The 20,699-nt window shown below is 45.6% G+C and overlaps 3 protein-coding genes across 3 annotated transcripts; 1 reads left to right on the forward strand and 2 right to left on the reverse strand.

The window, feature by feature from the left end:
* Positions 1 to 144: 144 nt before the first annotated feature.
* Pgant6 (Polypeptide N-Acetylgalactosaminyltransferase 6) lies at positions 145 to 3,323 on the reverse strand. Its single transcript, XM_001352679.3, has 4 exons — positions 3,115 to 3,323; positions 2,005 to 2,841; positions 1,172 to 1,940; positions 145 to 1,116 (listed from the first exon to the last, which is right to left on the reverse strand). The coding sequence occupies exons 2-4, from the start codon at positions 2,598 to 2,600 to the stop codon at positions 451 to 453; spliced, it is 2,031 nt and encodes a 676-aa protein (XP_001352715.1). The 5' UTR covers positions 2,601 to 2,841; positions 3,115 to 3,323; the 3' UTR covers positions 145 to 450.
* Positions 3,324 to 3,903: 580 nt separating this feature from the next.
* mRpS35 (mitochondrial ribosomal protein S35) lies at positions 3,904 to 5,131 on the reverse strand. The gene is made up of 2 exons (XM_001352678.4): positions 4,891 to 5,131; positions 3,904 to 4,827 (listed from the first exon to the last, which is right to left on the reverse strand). Exons 1-2 carry the CDS (start codon positions 5,015 to 5,017, stop codon positions 3,959 to 3,961), a joined length of 996 nt encoding a protein of 331 aa, XP_001352714.3. The 5' UTR covers positions 5,018 to 5,131; the 3' UTR covers positions 3,904 to 3,958.
* A 14,099-nt stretch (positions 5,132 to 19,230) lies between these two features.
* Pdxk (pyridoxal kinase) lies at positions 19,231 to 20,690 on the forward strand. Its single transcript, XM_001354279.3, has 3 exons — positions 19,231 to 19,608; positions 19,672 to 19,771; positions 19,831 to 20,690. Exons 1-3 carry the CDS (start codon positions 19,513 to 19,515, stop codon positions 20,538 to 20,540), a joined length of 906 nt encoding a protein of 301 aa, XP_001354315.1. The 5' UTR covers positions 19,231 to 19,512; the 3' UTR covers positions 20,541 to 20,690.
* The last annotated feature ends 9 nt before the right edge of the window (positions 20,691 to 20,699 follow it).

Genomic DNA, 20,699 nt, shown 5'->3' on the forward strand with positions numbered 1-20,699 from the left:
TATACAGAATGTGAAGAAGTTACGGTGGAGAGAGGAGAGGAGCAGTAGGAGGAAACATAAATTATATTTATTTAAAGTACGCGTATTGAAAGCAAACAGATATTAATATTAAATAAAACGAAAACAAAGTTACACTCGCTCATGTGCATTTTTCTTGTCCTCCTGTCATACTGAATTTAATGAGTTTTGGCAGCCACGTGAACACAATCCTCGTATAGGTACGGTACGAGTGTATGTACATATTTGTATGTTGTATGTATATTTTTGTATATTGTATATATAGTCTCGTTTAATGCAGCATTGGAATGTGCGCTTAAGTCGTAGTAAATTGGCCAATTATCTTACAACCTACTTCATATATGTATGTATATATAGTATGTTTGTATATATAGATTAGCCTAGATATTTACATCGAGCTGTTAAGTACATGGCAAGTGGGAGTTGAGTCAATCAATCCAGATTCAGGACGAGATCCTTGTCGTAGTTGTCTAGTGCCGTCTTATTAAAGGAGCCAAAGTTCCACTTCATGAACGTATTACTGGTGTTGCACTTGTTCACCACCAGCTCCTGGGCGAAGGGCAGCAGCTCCAGACACCGCCTCCCATCCCGGCCGTGCTTGATGGTTTGTGTGTGGTAGTCGTAGGACCAATATTGATTTCCCCCCTGCAAATGGCAATCCCAGAGCCAGACGGGCGCATTCACAGTCCAAATCTGGACGTCCAGGCATTCCTTCTTACGACGCAGCCGCAAGTCGCGCTTCCAACTGAGCTCCCAGAACTGTGTCTTTTGTGGCACTTTAAGGTCCTCAGCGCAGGCATACACGCCCATCCGTTTGTGTTTTCGGCGTCCCATCGTATCTATGCATAGGCGCTTATCTCCGACATTCTGTATGGCACCGAGCGCAAAGGTGGGCGGATCTACGGGCGGATAGCTGTTGATCAGGTCAAATGCCACCTCTTCCATGAACCACTTGAAGGATTTGCATTTTAGCTTTTTGCGTATCGCCATTTGTTCCGTCAGATCTCCGGCATCGATGCGGTCGTAGATGCCATCAGCATGGTCGTACAGGTAGTTCTTGTACTCATCCATCCAGACTTCGGCCACTCGCTTGTAGTTCTGCAACGGAAGGCCCCGATGAGATTTAATACCATTATAAACAGATTCCACTTACTCTATGCAGGTAATCACCCTTTCGGGGACTGGGTACGTGATTGCGAGGGCCACGATAGATGTGTCCAATGCGGGAGCAGGGTGCGTCGTACATTTCGCCGCCGCACATCCAGATCTTGAAGCTCAGCTCGTACTGTTCGCCGCCCCAGATGTCCAGGCCCTCGTCGTAGCCGCCAAGTTCCCAGAAGAACTCCCTGGATATGGCAAAAAGGCCTCCGGCCATGACGGGACTCTTGAAGGGATCGGCGGGATACTTTAGATCCTCATCCAGCAACGGCAGTCGTTTGTAGTAGAACTCCCAGTCAAAGGCACCGCGTGCACCCTCGTCCTGGGCGCGATAGTTGAAGGTGGCGTGGTCGATGACGTCGATGAAGGGACAGACAGCTGTGCGCTTGTTTTTGGCAATCGGCTCCAGTAGCGGTGGCAGCCAATTGTAGTTGGCCTCCACGTGTGAGTCGAGGAAGAGGAGCACTTCCGCGGTTGCGTTTCGTGCCCCGGCCGAACGCGCTCCAATGAGGCCCGTGCGATTGGGCAAACGCACCACACGAACGATTTTACTGAAGTGCTCCTTTATGTAGAGCTCCAGCTCTGCGTGCAGATAGTCGCGATCACTGAAGTCGTCCACCAAAATTATCTCCTTGAGCAGCTCTTTGGGCGATCTATTGATCAGACTGTGGACGGAGCGCATCAGAACGCTCAGATACTCGTTATAGAAAATGATGATAACGCTGACAGTAGGCAGGTTGGCCAGGTAATCCTTCTGGCGGCAGCTATAAGGACATTACTTGGTTAGTTATGTGATGGGTGGACCTTTACTGCTTTTACTTTACTTACAGTTTGTGGCGAATGTCGGGGAGCGAGCGGTTAACAGATATGGAGTCGGAGAGCAGAGCATTGAAGCCGTTCTCCAAGGACATTCTACGCTCCTGCTCTAGCGTCGCCTCATCCTCCAGTTTGGCCGCCTTGCCCCCTTCCCCGATACCAACGCGCAAAGTATCTTTATCCATCGCCGCGTAGTCGTGCCAATCTTTTACGACGTTCTGCTGGTCATGTGGCTTCAGGTGCATCTCTTGCTCAGGCTGCTGGCCATATTCGTCGTTCTTTGGCCGCATCCGTTTGGGTTTTTCGTCAGGATAATCTGATTCGGGGTCAAGTTCTTTTTCGGCTCCTGCTTCTAGTTCCGCCTGTTGTCGGGGCTTAAGCGCTTCGACATGAATGGGCTGAATACGTTCTACTGTATCTTCGTTCACAGCGGCGGCCTTTTGACCCAAAAGCGCTGCCTTCTCGGGCTGAGGCTCGACGCCGTGATGAACTGGCCGGTTGGTGTAGGGGCTCGAAGATATCCAGCTGGTAATGAGCACCAGCAGGGTGAGCGATATCAGCAGCACCAGGATGGACTTGACCATCCACTTGAAGTTGGGCCTCCGCATTCTGGCTCCTTAGATCCTCCTTCCTGTCACTGCATACGCCGTGTACGTGTCAGGGCGGTGGCTTCAACGGCATAGGCAGCCACGCTACGCTGGCGTACGGCGCGGCACGGCACGGCAGTTGTTGGCGTGTGTTAGCTCAGGTGTTGGCTGGAGCAGCCGATGCAGCTAGATGTGGTACCGTCGTCAAGAGCAAACTGAAACGTGGGCGACAGACCTGACAACGACTGGCTGCAAAGACAAACTAGAAACAGACACATAGTCATGTACAAGAACGTATATATAAATAATTATATCTTTGGCGAGGGATCCCAGCAACTACACATTCAACACGAGTCGCCGATAAGCGCGCCCTGCTTGTTCTTGTTGTTGCTGTTACTGAGGCAGTAGCTTGTCGCCGCTTGCAAAGGCATTTTTACCAAATTGAAACTAAAGTTGAGATAAAAGCAGTGCAGAGCACTCGAGGAACTTCCGGCGACGGGCCAAATTTACCGAATGCGTAGCAATCAGCACTTACCTCGTACGATATCAAATACACGTAATGATATATGTTATAGTTTGTAAACTTGTTAATAATTTTAAATTTTTAATATTTCGAAACTTCGAAAAATCAAAATTGTATAGTAACAAACTTATACTAAACGGAAAACTTAATTTGAATAACAAACAAAGTGTCGTTGACGTCCACGTCCACGAAACTTCACAAACAAACATCAGCTGTTATTTCTACATGCTAACTACACGGTACGTACACATTTTCTACACATAAACAACATATTTATAGAGTATACAATTTTGTATACCCTATTTCCTTGAATATATGTTACAATTCTGTTTTCAAAGCTGCTTCGGCCCCTAATTAATAGCTTTTTTGTCTCGCGTTGACATATTTTTGACATATTAATGCATTTAATTAGATTCCTGCATATTCTCGGTATCAGTAAAATGACCATAATCTGCAAAATTTCATTGAAATAGCTTTAAAATTGAACAGACCTTCTTTGCATATCTACTAAATGTACAAATAAGTCATAAAATCGGTCTTTGCATCCAGGCGCCTGCATCGAAAAATATTGAAACGTTTTATCACCCTTGTTAACCATACCATGCATGCAAGGTGGAAGCCACCCCTTTCGACTAACATACCATGAAGGCTAGGTGAGGTTCGTACATAGCTTAGCCCACTTAACCCCCTATATTGAAACAGACGAACAACTTGAATTAAGCCGCGGAAAATAATACTGATTGTAAACTCTTCTTGTAGACCCATCCTATCCTCCCACGGTAAAATCAAACCACCCCACGATATCTTTTACATCTTTATTTCAACAAAGGTTGCTTTATTGCCAATTGGTTAATTCTTACTGCGTCGGAACATTCAACATCTTCATTACCTCCTCCTTGTACTTGGCCAAGTTGTACTCATTTTCGCCCTCGTTTATTAGTTGCTCCACGCTCTGCGCATAGCTGGCACTGGGAGACTTTTTCTGTGCATTTTCCGCGGCATTCCAATTGAGGATGGCCTCGGTGGAGCGCTTGGCCTGGTTCCGCTCGAACAGATACACCTCCATGTCAGCCTCGGACTTGGTCGCCTCCCAGGGCTCTGTGATGAAGGACTCGTGGTAACAGGCCGTGAGCAAATACAGGGCGTAGTCATAGTTCTGCTTTCGCAGCGGACAGCGATCGGTCACAAATGTGAGCACGTCCGTCTCCTTGTTGTAACGCTCCCCCACGAGACGCAGGAACTTGTCTCTTGCATGGTCGTCAAACTTCAGATCGGACAGCTTTAACGAGACGGTGACGCGCCGTGCCTCTGGATTGCGAACCGTGGGCAGACTTTGACAGTAGTCTGTGGTGATGACTTCTAGGGGAAAGTGGGTCCTCCACTTGGCATTGGTCTCCAGACCCTTCGGCCAGGGCGTGCAGAATTTCTTAATGGCCTCGCACTGCTGACGAATCGCCGGAGGCGTCAAATGCAGAAAATTTGGAATTTTCATCAGCTCCGCATTGGCAAACTTGGAGGGCGCCGCTGCACCGCGCTCCGTGAAGCCCTGTCGCAGTGGCAACGGCACACTGGCAGGATGGAAGGAGCGCGGACCTGGCCAGGCCGCCGTCCAGTCCTGATCGACAGCCATGCGTGTGGTTCGGGGCGGTGTAACATCATCCCTTTTGATGTCCCTCCTCCTCTGGAACTGCTGCTTAACTGGACGCAGGTTCAGCACACGGAACTCTGCGAAAAGGTTAGTGAAAAGCATAATTATTATTACTATGGAGTAAGCAAATAGTTGCTTACCCTCATCGTCCTCCACTTCTGGCTGCGGCTGTTGCTGGTTACTGTTGCTGAAAAGACGCACACTGCTCAGCGCCGCGTGCGTGGTTCGTTGGCTGCGCTCCAAGAAACGCGTCAAGCTGGCCGCCATGTGGTTTGTTTTCGTTTAATTACAACTTTTTATTGAAAAAATGATCAATTATTGCGGCTTTTACGTAAACACCAGTGTGTGTACCGAATACGTCACAAATTTAAAAATATACCGTAAATATACTGACGATTGATTTGTATTCAAATTGCATCATATTCCTGATTTTTGATATTCGGTTCAATATTACTAGCCAGCTAAGACCCTCAGCTCTAAGCTCATCATTTTATCCGATTACTAAATTAATTTCCTACAAGACTGGTTGAATTTAAGGTTTCATCTTTATTGCATTGCTTATAAAATAAGGTTTAAGCAAAAACAGTCAACCACAAATGTCATTAAATAAAGAACATTACATGGTAACTACACGCTAAATACATTTGTATGTAATTACCAAAAGCGATACCTACTTTTGCCCGACTTTTTTCATGGAAGCGCTAATGTGAAAAACCTCCGTTTTTCACATTTTTACATTCCTTTTTTTCCAAAATAATGAACAAATTGAGATTTTTATGGCTGTAAGTGACGCTTCTACACAATTTCTACATTGGTGCATTAAACAAGAGGGAGAGTAAATAACGCGTCTTCAAAAATACTGGAAAATACTATGAAATATATACAATTGGCAAGGTGTGTGAGCTAGAAATGATAATTGGCAAGAGTGGGGGCACACTAACCATACAATACACCGAACATGTCGCAAACGAACTTTCTTGATTACATCCCAGGGTCTTCGGGTCTGGCTATCGGCTACCGCCACGCTCCCAATAAAGATTACGAATTGTAAATATATTTCTCCGGATAAGCGGCCTGAGGCTTTCCCGTGTCCTGCGCTGCTCTGTTGATGTTCCCACTTAAATCAGTTGGCGCACGCGCCCTTTTTTTTATTTCTGTATCCTCCAGCTCTATTGGCCGAGACGTTTTCTGGCCACAAACTGCTCTGTCGCGATCCCCTTCTCTTACCTCGCCAGGTACAGTTATTAAGCTATTATTTATTAATTTACTTTATTTACCTCTTCCTTTCATTTTAGCAGGTCGCCTCCACCGGTGGCCAGGAAGACCCTTTGCATGCCAGCGGACTCCGATATGCCCACCATCGCTTACGAGAAGCTTCACCCTTCTGATCTTCCGGTTCATATGAGCGAGTGTGCGCTTGACGGCTGTCAACTCCAGGCGCCTGACCGGCTGACATCGCGATCCTGGGAAAGTAAGTCCTTCACCGATCTGACCCTATTTGTCCGAGATATAGCCTTCCGAAGATTTGCATGTCATTAAGATACTGGTTTTTTCTTCAAGTTATAGACTGCTAAACGGCAGCCGATCTGGGACCGTGATCGGGAGAGTCCTGCCAATCGACTGCCATCAGAAAAAGGGACATCAATTTTTTCACGATTTTCGCAAAAAATCATGATGGTTACATCATTAAATTTGCCAAAAATCGGGCTCATTTTCGAAGTCGAGATTTTGTTGCCGTTCGACAGTCTGGATCCTCGCGATCCTGGGAGACTAGGTCCTTCACCGATCGGGCCTTTTTTATCTGAGATATAGCCTTCCGAAGATTGACATATCATGGAAATACTGGTTTCTTCTGCACGCTATATCTCCGCAATGCGGCAGCCGATCGGGGCGCGGCATGTCTCTCCGTGATCGAGAGAGTCCTGCCAATCGACTGCCATCAGAAAAAGAGACATCAATTTGTTCACGATTTTCGCAAAAAATCATGATGGTTACATCATTAAATTTGCCAAAAATCGGCCTCATTTTCGAAGTGGAGATTTTGATGCCGTTCGACAGTCTGGATCCTCGCGATCCTTGGAGACTAGGTCCTAAACCGATCGGGCCCTATTTAACTGAGATATAACCTTCCGAAGATTGGCATATTATGAAAATACTGGTTTCTTCTGCACGCTATATCTCTGCAATACGGCAGCCGATCTGGGAGCGGCACGTCTCTCCGTGATCGGGAGAGTCCTGCCAATCGACTGCCATCAGAAAAAGGGACATCAATTTTTTCACGATTTTCGCAAAAAATCATGATGGTTACATCATTAAATTTGCCAAAAATCGGGCTCATTTTCGAAGTCGAGATTTTGTTGCCGTTCGACAGTCTGGATCCTCGCGATCCTGGGAGACTAGGTCCTTCACCGATCGGGCCTTTTTTATCTGAGATATAGCCTTCCGAAGATTGACATATCATGGAAATACTGGTTTCTTCTGCACGCTATATCTCTGCAATGCGGCAGCCGATCGGGGCGCGGCATGTCTCTCCGTGATCGAGAGAGTCCTGCCAATCGACTGCCATCAGAAAAAGGGACATCAATTTTTTCACGATTTTCGCAAAAAATCATGATGGTTACATCATTAAATTTGCCAAAAATCGGGCTCATTTTCGAAGTCGAGATTTTGTTGCCGTTCGACAGTCTGGATCCTCGCGATCCTGGGAGACTAGGTCCTTCACCGATCGGGCCTTTTTTATCTGAGATATAGCCTTCCGAAGATTGACATATCATGGAAATACTGGTTTCTTCTGCACGCTATATCTCCGCAATGCGGCAGCCGATCGGGGCGCGGCATGTCTCTCCGTGATCGAGAGAGTCCTGCCAATCGACTGCCATCAGAAAAAGAGACATCAATTTGTTCACGATTTTCGCAAAAAATCATGATGGTTACATCATTAAATTTGCCAAAAATCGGCCTCATTTTCGAAGTGGAGATTTTGATGCCGTTCGACAGTCTGGATCCTCGCGATCCTTGGAGACTAGGTCCTAAACCGATCGGGCCCTATTTAACTGAGATATAACCTTCCGAAGATTGGCATATTATGAAAATACTGGTTTCTTCTGCACGCTATATCTCTGCAATACGGCAGCCGATCTGGGAGCGGCACGTCTCTCCGTGATCGGGAGAGTCCTGCCAATCGACAGCCATCAGAAAAAGGGACATCAATTTTTTCACGATTTTCGCAAAAAATCATGATGGTTACATCATTAAATTTGCCAAAAATCGGCCTCATTTTCGAAGTCGAGATTTTGATGCCGTTCGACAGTCTGGATCCTCGCGATCCTGGGAGACTAGGTCCTTCACCGATCGGGCCCTATTTATCTGAGATATAGCCTTCCGAAGATTGACATATCATGAAAATACTGGTTTCTTCTGCACGCTATATCTCTGCAATACGGCAGCCGATCTGGGAGCGGCATATCTCTCCGTGATCGGGAGAGTCCTGCCAATCGACTGCCATCAGAAAAAGGGACATCAATTTTTTCACGATTTTCGCAAAAAATCATGATGGTTACATCATTAAATTTACCAAAAATCGGCCTCATTTTCGAAGTGGAGATTTTGATGCCGTTCGACAGTCTGGATCCTCGCGATCCTTGGAGACTAGGTCCTAAACCGATCGGGCCCTATATAACTGAGATATAGCCTTCCGAAGATTGGCATATTATGAAAATACTGGTTTCTTGTGCACGCTATATCTCTGCAATACGGCAGCCGATCTGGGAGCGGCATATCTCTCCGTGATCGGGAGAGTCCTGCCAATCGACTGCCATCAGAAAAAGGGACATCAATTTTTTCACGATTTTCGCAAAAAATCATGATGGTTACATCATTAAATTTGCCAAAAATCGGCCTCATTTTCGAAGTCGAGATTTTGATGCCGTTCGAGAGTCTGGATCCTCGCGATCCTTGGAGACTAGGTCCTTCACCGATCGGGCCCTATATAACTGAGATATAGCCTTCCGAAGATTGGCATATTATGAAAATACTGGTTTCTTGTGCACGCTATATCTCTGCAATACGGCAGCCGATCTGGGAGCGGCATATCTCTCCGTGATCGGGAGAGTCCTGCCAATCGACTGCCATCAGAAAAAGGGACATCAATTTTTTCACGATTTTCGCAAAAAATCATGATGGTTACATCATTAAATTTGCCAAAAATCGGCCTCATTTTCGAAGTCGAGATTTTGATGCCGTTCGACAGTCTGGATCCTCGCGATCCTTGGAGACTAGGTCCTAAACCGATCGGGCCCTATTTATCTGAGATATAGCCTTCCGAAGATTGACATATCATGAAAATACTGGTTTCTACTGCACGCTATATCTCTGCAATACGGCAGCCGATCTGGGAGCGGCATATCTCTCCGTGATCGGGAGAGTCCTGCCAATCGACTGCCATCAGAAAAAGGGACATCAATTTTTTCACGATTTTCGCAAAAAATCATGATGGTTACATCATTAAATTTGCCAAAAATCGGCCTCATTTTCGAAGTCGAGATTTTGATGCCGTTCGACAGTCTGGATCCTCGCGATCCTTGGAGACTAGGTCCTAAACCGATCGGGCCCTATTTATCTGAGATATAGCCCTCCGAAGATTGGCATATTATGAAAATACTGGTTTCTTGTGCACGCTATATCTCTGCAGTACGGCAGCCGATCGGGGCGCGGCATGTCTCTCCGTGATCGAGAGAGTCCTGCCAATCTATATACTGTATGGATAGCGTTTAAACCGCTTAAAATTACTCTTGTAAATATATCCATTTGATCTTTTCTCTGTATTCATCTTATTTTTTCTTCTTAAGCTATTATTTATTCGGTTACATTATTTAACTCTTCCTTTCGTTTGGCAGGTCGCCACCTTCCGCGGACACCGTTATGCCGACCATCGCTTATCAGGGGCTTTCCCCTTTTGGTCTTCCGGTTCATATGAGCGAGTGTGCCGGCTCCAGCACAAGGGGCCGCGATGACAGAATCGTATCCCAGCAGACACAGAACACAGCAGGACAGAAGCGCACCCCTTGCAATATCCGAAACTAGCAAGCCATCGTCATCCTTCGACCCGACCACCGACCGCAAGGACTTTGACTATGTCAACCAAGGGGCTACGCGGGCTAATAGACTCTAGATGTAGCTCGTAGTTGTTAGGTTTAAGAATATACGCGTCCATTTATTTAGATAGTAGATACAAATGCTTAAACTTTAAATTTATTTATACTAAGCTAAGTTTTGATGAATAAAACTGTTCAAAAATCATCCTTGCTGTATCCTTTATGGGGGAAACTATCCCGACTACAAAAAGGCGTGGCACGCCCAGATCGGTTGACAAAACAAAATAGTTTTGTTTGGGGAAAATGTCCTTGATCCTTGATAAGGACTCCATCAAATCAGGGACCTTTTTTTGATCACAGGAAGCCGTCGCACGTCTTGCTCGGCCCACAAATAGCCGAGAAAACTAAATATGTATGGTTGGGGTTGTTGGAGTCCTTACCGAAGGATCAAGGAGATTTTTCTGATAACAACGGGCCATGACACGCCCCAATCGGGCCTTTAATAAGGGAGAAAACAAGATATACATGTCTGGAGAAAATATCCTTTATCCTTGGTCCTTGATATGGACTGCCTTAGATGAAGGATGTCATTCCGAGCACAGGAAGCCATCGCACGTTCCGATCGGAACAGAAATGGAGGACAGATTTGAAATTCTTCTTTTTCTCCATTTTAGCGGCCAAAGAAAATATGAAAAAACGTAAAAACCAAATTAAAAGGAATTTTAAAAAAACCAGCGACCTTCTGCTGATTTCTGTTCGCCTGGTATTCCAGATCAAAATTTAAAATTTTGTCCATTTGGGCGGTCGCAGGTTGAGGGTTGTTGTTGTACAACAACCAAAATTTGACAACAACAACTTTTGTTGTTTTCTCCCTAATTTGTGGCCCGATCGGGGCGTGCGATGTCTTCCTGTGTTCGGAATAGCTTCCTTGATCTAATGCATTCCTTGTCAAGGACCAAGGATCAAGGATATTTTATCCAGACATATATATATCGTTTTCTCCCTAATTTGTGTCCCGATCGGGGCGTGCCATGGCCCGCAGTGATCAGAAAACTTTCCTTGATCCTTCGGTAAGGACTACAACAACCCCAACCATACATATTTAGTTTTCTCGGCTATTTGTGGGCCGAGCAAGACGTGCGACGGCTTCCTGTGATCAAAAAAAGGTCCCTGATTTGATGGAGTCCTTATCAAGGATCAAGGACATTTTCCCCAAACAAAACTATTTTGTTTTGTCAACCGATCTGGGCGTGCCACGCCTTTTTGTAGTCGGGATAGTTTCCCCCATAAAGGATACAGCAAGGATGATTTTTGAACAGTTTTATTCATCAAAACTTAGCTTAGTATAAATAAATTTAAAGTTTAAGCATTTGTATCTACTATCTAAATAAATGGACGCGTATATTCTTAAACCTAACAACTACGAGCTACATCTAGAGTCTATTAGCCCGCGTAGCCCCTTGGTTGACATAGTCAAAGTCCTTGCGGTCGGTGGTCGGGTCGAAGGATGACGATGGCTTGCTAGTTTCGGATATTGCAAGGGGTGCGCTTCTGTCCTGCTGTGTTCTGTGTCTGCTGGGATACGATTCTGTCATCGCGGCCCCTTGTGCTGGAGCCGGCACACTCGCTCATATGAACCGGAAGACCAAAAGGGGAAAGCCCCTGATAAGCGATGGTCGGCATAACGGTGTCCGCGGAAGGTGGCGACCTGCCAAACGAAAGGAAGAGTTAAATAATGTAACCGAATAAATAATAGCTTAAGAAGAAAAAATAAGATGAATACAGAGAAAAGATCAAATGGATATATTTACAAGAGTAATTTTAAGCGGTTTAAACGCTATCCATACAGTATATAGATTGGCAGGACTCTCTCGATCACGGAGAGACATGCCGCGCCCCGATCGGCTGCCGTACTGCAGAGATATAGCGTGCACAAGAAACCAGTATTTTCATAATATGCCAATCTTCGGAGGGCTATATCTCAGATAAATAGGGCCCGATCGGTTTAGGACCTAGTCTCCAAGGATCGCGAGGATCCAGACTGTCGAACGGCATCAAAATCTCGACTTCGAAAATGAGGCCGATTTTTGGCAAATTTAATGATGTAACCATCATGATTTTTTGCGAAAATCGTGAAAAAATTGATGTCCCTTTTCTGATGGCAGTCGATTGGCAGGACTCTCCCGATCACGGAGAGATATGCCGCTCCCAGATCGGCTGCCGTATTGCAGAGATATAGCGTGCACAAGAAACCAGTATTTTCATAATATGCCAATCTTCGGAAGGCTATATCTCAGATAAATAGGGCCCGATCGGTAAAGGACATAGTCTCCAAGGATCGCGAGGATCCAGACTGTCGAACGGCATCAAAATCTCCACTTCGAAAATGAGGCCGATTTTTGGCAAATTTAATGATGTAACCATCATGATTTTTTGCGAAAATCGTGAACAAATTGATGTCTCTTTTTCTGATAGCAGTCGATTGGCAGGACTCTCCCGATCACGGAGAGACGTGCCGCTCCCAGATCGGCTGCCGTATTGCAGAGATATAGCGTGCATAAGAAACCAGTATTTTCATGATATGTCAATCTTCGGAAGGCTATATCTCAGATAAATAGGGCCCGATCGGTGAAGGACCTAGCCTCCAAGGATCGCGAGGATCCAGACTGTCGAACGGCGTCAAAATCTCCACTTCGAAAATGAGGCCGATTTTTGGCAAATTTAATGATGTAACCATCATGATTTTTTGCGAAAATCGTGAACAAATTGATGTCTCTTTTTCTGATAGCAGTCGATTGGCTGGACTCTCCCGATCACGGAGAGACGTGCCGCTCCCAGATCGGCTGCCGTATTGCAGAGATATAGCGTGCAGAAGAAACCAGTATTTTCATAATATGCCAATCTTCGGAAGGCTATATCTCAGTTAAATAGGGCCCGATCGGTTTAGGACCTAGTCTCCAAGGATCGCGAGGATCCAGACTGTCGAACGGCATCAAAATCTCGACTTCGAAAATGAGGCCGATTTTTGGCAAATTTAATGATGTAACCATCATGATTTTTTGCGAAAATCGTGAACAAATTGATGTCCCTTTTTCTGATAGCAGTCGAATGGCAGGACTCTCCCGATCACGGAGAGATATGCCGCTCCCAGATCGGCTGCCGTATTGCAGAGATATAGCGTGCACAAGAAACCAGTATTTTCATAATATGCCAATCTTCGGAAGGCTGTATCTCAGTTAAATAGGGCCCGATCGGTGAAGGACCTAGTCTCCCAGGATCGCGAGGATCCAGACTGTCGAACGACAGTTCGAACGGCAGATATGCCGCTCCCAGATCGGCTGCCGTATTGCAGAGATATAGCGTGAACAAGAAACCAGTATTTTCATAATATGCCAATCTTCGGAAGGCTATATCTCAGTTAAATAGGGCCCGATCGGTTTAGGACCTAGTCTCCAAGGATCGCGAGGATCCAGACAGTCGTACGGCAGATATGCCGCTCCCAGATTGGCTGCCGTATTGCAGAGATATAGCGTGCACAAGAAACCAGTATTTTCATAATATGCCAATCTTCGGAAGGCTATATCTCAGTTAAATAGGGCCCGATCGGTGAAGGACCTAGTCTCCCAGGATCGCGAGGATCCAGACTGTCGAACGACAGTTCGAACGGCAGATATGCCGCTCCCAGATCGGCTGCCGTATTGCAGAGATATAGCGTGAACAAGAAACCAGTATTTTCATAATATGCCAATCTTCGGAAGGCTATATCTCAGTTAAATAGGGCCCGATCGGTTTAGGACCTAGTCTCCAAGGATCGCGAGGATCCAGACTGTCGAACGGCATCAAAATCTCCACTTCGATTGGCAGTCGATTGGCAGGACTCTCCCGATCACGGAGAGATATGCCGCTCCCAGATCGGCTGCCGTATTGCAGAGATATAGCGTGAACAAGAAACCAGTATTTTCATGATATGTCAATCTTCGGAAGGCTATATCTCAGATAAATAGGGCCCGATCGGTGAAGGACCTAGTCTCCCAGGATCGCGAGGATCCAGACTGTCGAACGGCAGATATGCCGCTCCCAGATCGGCTGCCGTATTGCAGAGATATAGCGTGCTGAAGAAACCAGTATTTTCATAATATGCCAATCTTCGGAAGGCTATATCTCAGATAAATAGCGCCCGATCGGTGAAGGACCTAGTCTCCCAGGATCGCGAGGATCCAGACTGTCGAACGGCAGATATGCCGCTCCCAGATCGGCTGCCGTATTGCAGAGATATAGCGTGAACAAGAAACCAGTATTTTCATAATATGCCAATCTTCGGAAGGCTATATCTCAGTTAAATAGGGCCCGATCGGTTTAGGACCTAGTCTCCAAGGATCGCGAGGATCCAGACTGTCGAACGGCATCAAAATCTCCACTTCGAAAATGAGGCCGATTTTTGGCAAATTTAATGATGTAACCATCATGATTTTTTGCGAAAATCGTGAACAAATTGATGTCCCTTTTTCTGATGGCAGTCGATTGGCAGGACTCTCCCGATCACGGAGAGATATGCCGCTCCCAGATCGGCTGCCGTATTGCAGAGATATAGCGTGCACAAGAAACCAGTATTTTCATGATATGTCAATCTTCGGAAGGCTATATCTCAGATAAATAGGGCCCGATCGGTGAAGGACCTAGTCTCCCAGGATCGCGAGGATCCAGACTGTCGTACGGCAGATATGCCGCTCCCAGATTGGCTGCCGTATTGCAGAGATATAGCGTGCACAAGATCGGCTGCCGTATTGCAGAGATATAGCGTGAACAAGAAACCAGTATTTTCATAATATGCCAATCTTCGGAAGGCTATATCTCAGTTAAATAGGGCCCGATCGGTTTAGGACCTAGTCTCCAAGGATCGCGAGGATCCAGACTGTCGAACGGCATCAAAATCTCCACTTCGAAAATGAGGCCGATTTTTGGCAAATTTAATGATGTAACCATCATGATTTTTTGCGAAAATCGTGAACAAATTGATGTATCTTTTTCTGACAGCAGTCGATTGGCAGGACTCTCCCGATCACGGAGAGATATGCCGCTCCCAGATCGGCTGCCGTATTGCAGAGATATAGCGTGCTGAAGAAACCAGTATTTTCATAATATGCCAATCTTCGGAAGGCTATATCTCAGATAAATAGCGTCCGATCGGTGAAGGACCTAGTCTCCCAGGATCGCGAGGATCCAGACTGTCGAACGGCAGATATGCCGCTCCCAGATCGGCTGCCGTATTGCAGAGATATAGCGTGCAGAAGAAACCAGTATTTTCATAATATGCCAATCTTCGGAAGCCTATATCTCAGTTAAATAGGGCCCGATCGGTGAAGGACCTGGTCTCCAAGGATCGCGAGGATCCAGACTGTCGAACGGCATCAAAATCTCGACTTCGAAAATAAGGCCGATTTTTGGCAAATTTAATGATGTAACCATCATGATTTTTTGCGAAAATCGTGGACAAATTGATGTCCCTTTTTCTGATAGCAGTCGAATGGCAGGACTCTCCCGATCACGGAGAGATATGCCGCTCCCAGATCGGCTGCCGTATTGCAGAGATATAGCGTGAACAAGACTTCGAAAATGAGGCCGATTTTTGGCAAATTTAATGATGTAACCATCATGATTTTTTGTGAAAATCGTGAACAAATTGATGTCTCTTTTTCTGATAGCAGTCGATTGGCAGGACTCTCCCGATCACGGATAGACGTGCCGCTCCCAGATCGGCTGCCGTATTGCAGAGATATAGCGTGCACAAGAAACCAGTATTTTCATAATATGCCAATCTTCGGAAGGCTATATTTCAGTTAAATAGGGCCCGATCGGTGAAGGACCTAGTCTCCAAGGCTCGCGAGGATCCAGACTGTCGAACGGCATCAAAATCTCGACTTCGAAAATAAGGCCGATTTTTGGCAAATTTAATGATGTAACCATCATGATTTTTTGCGAAAATCGTGGACAAATTGATGTCCCTTTTTCTGATAGCAGTCGAATGGCAGGACTCTCCCGATCACGGAGAGATATGCCGCTCCCAGATCGGCTGCCGTATTGCAGAGATATAGCGTGCACAAGAAACCAGTATTTTCATAATATGCCAATCTTCGGAAGGCTATATCTCAGTTAAATAGGGCCCGATCGGTTTAGGACCTAGTCTCCAAGGATCGCGAGGATCCAGACTGTCGAACGGCGTCAAAATCTCCACTTCGAAAATGAGGCCGATTTTTGGCAAATTTAATGATGTAACCATCATGATTTTTTGCGAAAATCGTGGACAAATTGATGTCCCTTTTTCTGATAGCAGTCGAATGGCAGGACTCTCCCGATCACGGAGAGATATGCCGCTCCCAGATCGGCTGCCGTATTGCAGAGATATAGCGTGCACAAGAAACCAGTATTTTCATAATATGCCAATCTTCGGAAGGCTATATTTCAGTTAAATAGGGCCCGATCGGTGAAGGACCTAGCCTCCAAGGATCGCGAGGATCCAGACTGTCGAACGGCGTCAAAATCTCCACTTCGAAAATGAGGCCGATTTTTGGCAAATTTAATGATGTAACCATCATGATTTTTTGCGAAAATCGTGGACAAATTGATGTCGTTTTTTCTGATAGCAGTCGAATGGCAGGACTCTCCCGATCACGGAGAGATATGCCGCTCCCAGATCGGCTGCCGTATTGCAGAGATATAGCGTGCACAAGAAACCAGTATTTTCATAATATGCCAATCTTCGGAAGGCTATATCTCAGTTAAATAGGGCCCGATCGGTTTACGACCTAGTCTCCAAGGATCGCGAGGATCCAGACTGTCGAACGGCATCAAAATCTCGACTTCGAAAATGAGGCCCATTTTTGGCAAATTTAATGATGTAACCATCATATTTTTTTGCGAAAATCGTGAACAAATTGATGTCCCTTTTTCTGATGGCAGTCGATTGGCAGGACTCTCCCGATCACGGAGAGACGTGCCGCTCCCAGATCGGCTGCCGTATTGCAGAGATATAGCGTGCAGAAGAAACCAGTATTTTCATAATATGCCAATCTTCGGAAGGCTATATCTCAGTTAAATAGGGCCCGATCGGTTTAGGACCTAGTCTCCAAGGATCGCGAGGATCCAGACTGTCGAACGGCATCAAAATCTCGACTTCGAAAATGAGGCCGATTTTTGGCAAATTTAATGATGTAACCATCATGATTTTTTGCGAAAATCGTGAACAAATTGATGTCCCTTTTTCTGATAGCAGTCGAATGGCAGGACTCTCCCGATCACGGAGAGATATGCCGCTCCCAGATCGGCTGCCGTATTGCAGAGATATAGCGTGCAGAAGAAACCAGTATTTTCATAATATGCCAATCTTCGGAGGGCTTTATCTCAGATAAATAGGGCCCGATCGGTGAAGGACCTAGTCTCCCAGGATCGCGAGGATCCAGACTGTCGAACGGCAGATATGCCGCTCCCAGATTGGCTGCCGTATTGCAGAGATATAGCGTGCACAAGAAACCAGTATTTTCATAATATGCCAATCTTCGGAGGGCTATATCTCAGATAAATAGGGCCCGATCGGTGAAGGACCTAGTCTCCCAGGATCGCGAGGATCCAGACTGTCGAACGACAGTTCGAACGGCAGATATGCCGCTCCCAGATCGGCTGCCGTATTGCAGAGATATAGCGTGCAGAAGAAACCAGTATTTTCATAATATGTCAATCTTCGGAAGGCTATATCTCAGTTAAATAGGGCCCGATCGGTGAAGGACCTAGTCTCCAAGGATCGCGAGGATCCAGACTGTCGAACGCCATCAAAATCTCGACTTCGAAAATGAGGCCGATTTTTGGCAAATTTAATGATGTAACCATCATGATTTTTTGCGAAAATCGTGAACAAATTGATGTCTCTTTTTCTGATAGCAGTCGATTGTCAGGACTCTCCCGAACACGGAGAGACGTGCCGCTCCCAGATCGGCTGCCGTATTGCAGAGATATAGCGTGCATAAGAAACCAGTATTTTATAATATGCCAATCTTCGGAAGGCTATATCTCAGATAAATAGGGCCCGATCGGTGAAGGACCTAGTCTCCCAGGATCGCGAGGATCCAGACTGTCGAACGGCAACAAAATCTCGACTTCGAAAATGAGGCCGATTTTTGGCAAATTTAATGATGTAACCATCATGATTTTTTGCGAAAATCGTGAACAAATTGATGTCCCATTTTCTGATGGCAGTCGAATGGCAGGACTCCCGCTGGCGTGCAAAGAGTCTTCCTGGCCCTCCGGTGGCCTGCTAAAATGAAATGAAGAGAGAAATAAAGTAAATAAACTGATTTAAAGTGGGAAAATCACCAAAGCAGCGCAGGACACGGGAAAGTGAAGGTTTAAGCCTCGGGCCGTTTATGCGGAGAAATATTTTGTGAAATATGCTCTCAGAAGGTACATATAAACTCAGTCTCAGTTTTAAAGCTATTTCAACGACATTTTACATTTATCGGTATCAGGATCTATACAAGATACTAATGAAATGCATGAATACGTCTAAAACATATCGATCTGCGAAAAGTTTTTGATTAATTACGTTTAAAAGCAGCTTGGAACACATTATCTCCGTATTAAATTAACAAAGTAGGGTATACAAATGCCAATACTCTGGTTGACAAAAAATGAGTCTTCAAATACCAACAACATTAACGTTTTTGTTAGCCGGAATATTAGCAGCAATATGAACCACTATCCTTTTTCGTTTTTTTTGTTTGACCATTTTCGCTAAAACCTTTTTTTGGATTTAATCCAACAAAAGCAATTGTTTAAAATAAGCCAGTCAATAAGAAAATAGGTTAATTAATTGGATAAAATTATGTGGGCTAAATGTTCTATCTAGCTAATAATATTCGACGGAGCATCAAAATTGAGCAATATGGTTTCCAATCCTTGATGGAGAACGATTTACCTATTATAAACCAAAGGGGTTTTTCCATTCTCCACCGAAAATAATGCAGATTTAATCATTTTAGCGCAGTTCAGGTGAAAGTTAGCGTTGTTACCTGAAGTAGTTGAACTAATTAAATAGAGGGGGCTTAAGTGGGCTAAGTTGGTTTTTTTTTCATCATAACGAGACGCTATATTGTTGTTGAGGAGCAAAAAGAGCAAGAAAACAAGTCAGATATTTAAATTAAACCAGTCAAGTATTGATTCATAAGTCGGATAAAATTATATGTATGGGCAGGGCTGAGGGTTTTATTTAGCTAGTAATATCAAAATCGAGAAATATGTAGAATAGAACTTGAATTCGTCAGTATATTTATAGTATATTTTTGGTATATTTCTGAGGGTCGGACGGTATATTTTACGGGGTGGGTGGGAGCCTTCCCACTGAGAGCTATTTCCAAGGTCTCTCAATTGTTGTAATTGGAAAAGCGCATACTCTCTCAATCTCTCCCCCTGTCTGTGCTCACGACTTGTTGTTTACGGGCATCACAATCTGTTTTGTGCCTCTTATCGGTAGTTTCGTTTCACAGACCGCTCCAGATAACAGCACTTGTATGCCCCCAGCTTCAAGTAACCATTGACCGGCAGTCTATATTCCTCCTCCACCACGAAACCAGGTACCTTTCTTCTGTGGTGCGGATCAGCAGAGGAGCTTGATTGGTAAAAATGGCATCAGCAGCAGCAACCAAACGAGTTCTCTCCATCCAGAGTCATGTGGTGCACGGCTATGTGGGCAATAAAGTAGCCACCTACCCGCTTCAGGTTCGTTATCTTCCACAGGCCAATACTTTTCAAGTTCCTTCATCTGTTGCTATCTCTGTCTAGTTGCTGGGCTTCGATGTGGATCCGTTGAACTCCGTACAATTCTCAAATCACACGGGCTACAAGACCTTCAAGGGACCCATTTCCAACGAAAAAGAGCTTGGTAACGTGAGCATCCATTCCATTGATGCTATGATTATGACTAACTCCATTCATCTACAGTCACGATCATCGAAGGCCTGGAGGGGAATGAGCTGCTGGGCCACTACTCCCACCTGTTGACCGGCTACATCGGCAATCCACTGTTCCTACGCGAGGTGGGAATTATTGTGCAGAAGCTACGCCAGGCTAATCCCAATCTGGTATATGTATGTGATCCTGTTATGGGCGACAACGGTCAGCTGTACGTTCCCAAGGAGCTGCTGCCTATCTATCGTGACGAAATCATTCCTTTGGCGGACATCATAACTCCGAATCAGTACGAGGTTGAGCTGCTCACGGGCAAGGAGGTGCGCAGCGAGACTGCTGTGTGGGAGGCCATGGATTGGTTTCATAAGCGCCAGATCAAGACGGTGGTCATCTCCAGCAGTGATCTCGGCCAGCCGGGCGTCCTGCGTGCCTTCCTAAGCCAGCTGAATGGCCCCAGGCTGGCTATCGATATACCCAAGCAGGGCGGCAAGGATCTGGTGTTCACCGGCACAGGCGATCTCTTCGCCTCCCTTTTCCTCGCCCATAGTCATGCCTGTGAAGATGTAAGCGACGTCTTCGAGAAGACTATTGCCAGTCTGCAGGCAGTGATCAAGCGGACTGTCGCGGCCCTACCGCATAACGACGGCCCAGTCAAGGCCTGCGAGCGCGAACTAAAGCTGGTGCAGAGCAAGGCGGAGATCGAAAAGCCTCAGGTTCTCCTCAGAGCGCAGCGCCTTAACTAGACCACGAAATTGCCCACGCGGGGTCAGCCAGACAATAATCTTCTTTTTGGTACCACAAGATGAACAGCAATTACGTTAATCATATTATATTATTATACTATTATATACAACAGATCAACGATTACCTTAAATAAATATATGCTTATTGTACGTCACCAG

Source organism: Drosophila pseudoobscura, chromosome X (assembly GCF_009870125.1).
Source record: "Drosophila pseudoobscura strain MV-25-SWS-2005 chromosome X, UCI_Dpse_MV25, whole genome shotgun sequence".
Taxonomy (NCBI): Eukaryota; Metazoa; Arthropoda; class Insecta; order Diptera; family Drosophilidae; genus Drosophila; species Drosophila pseudoobscura.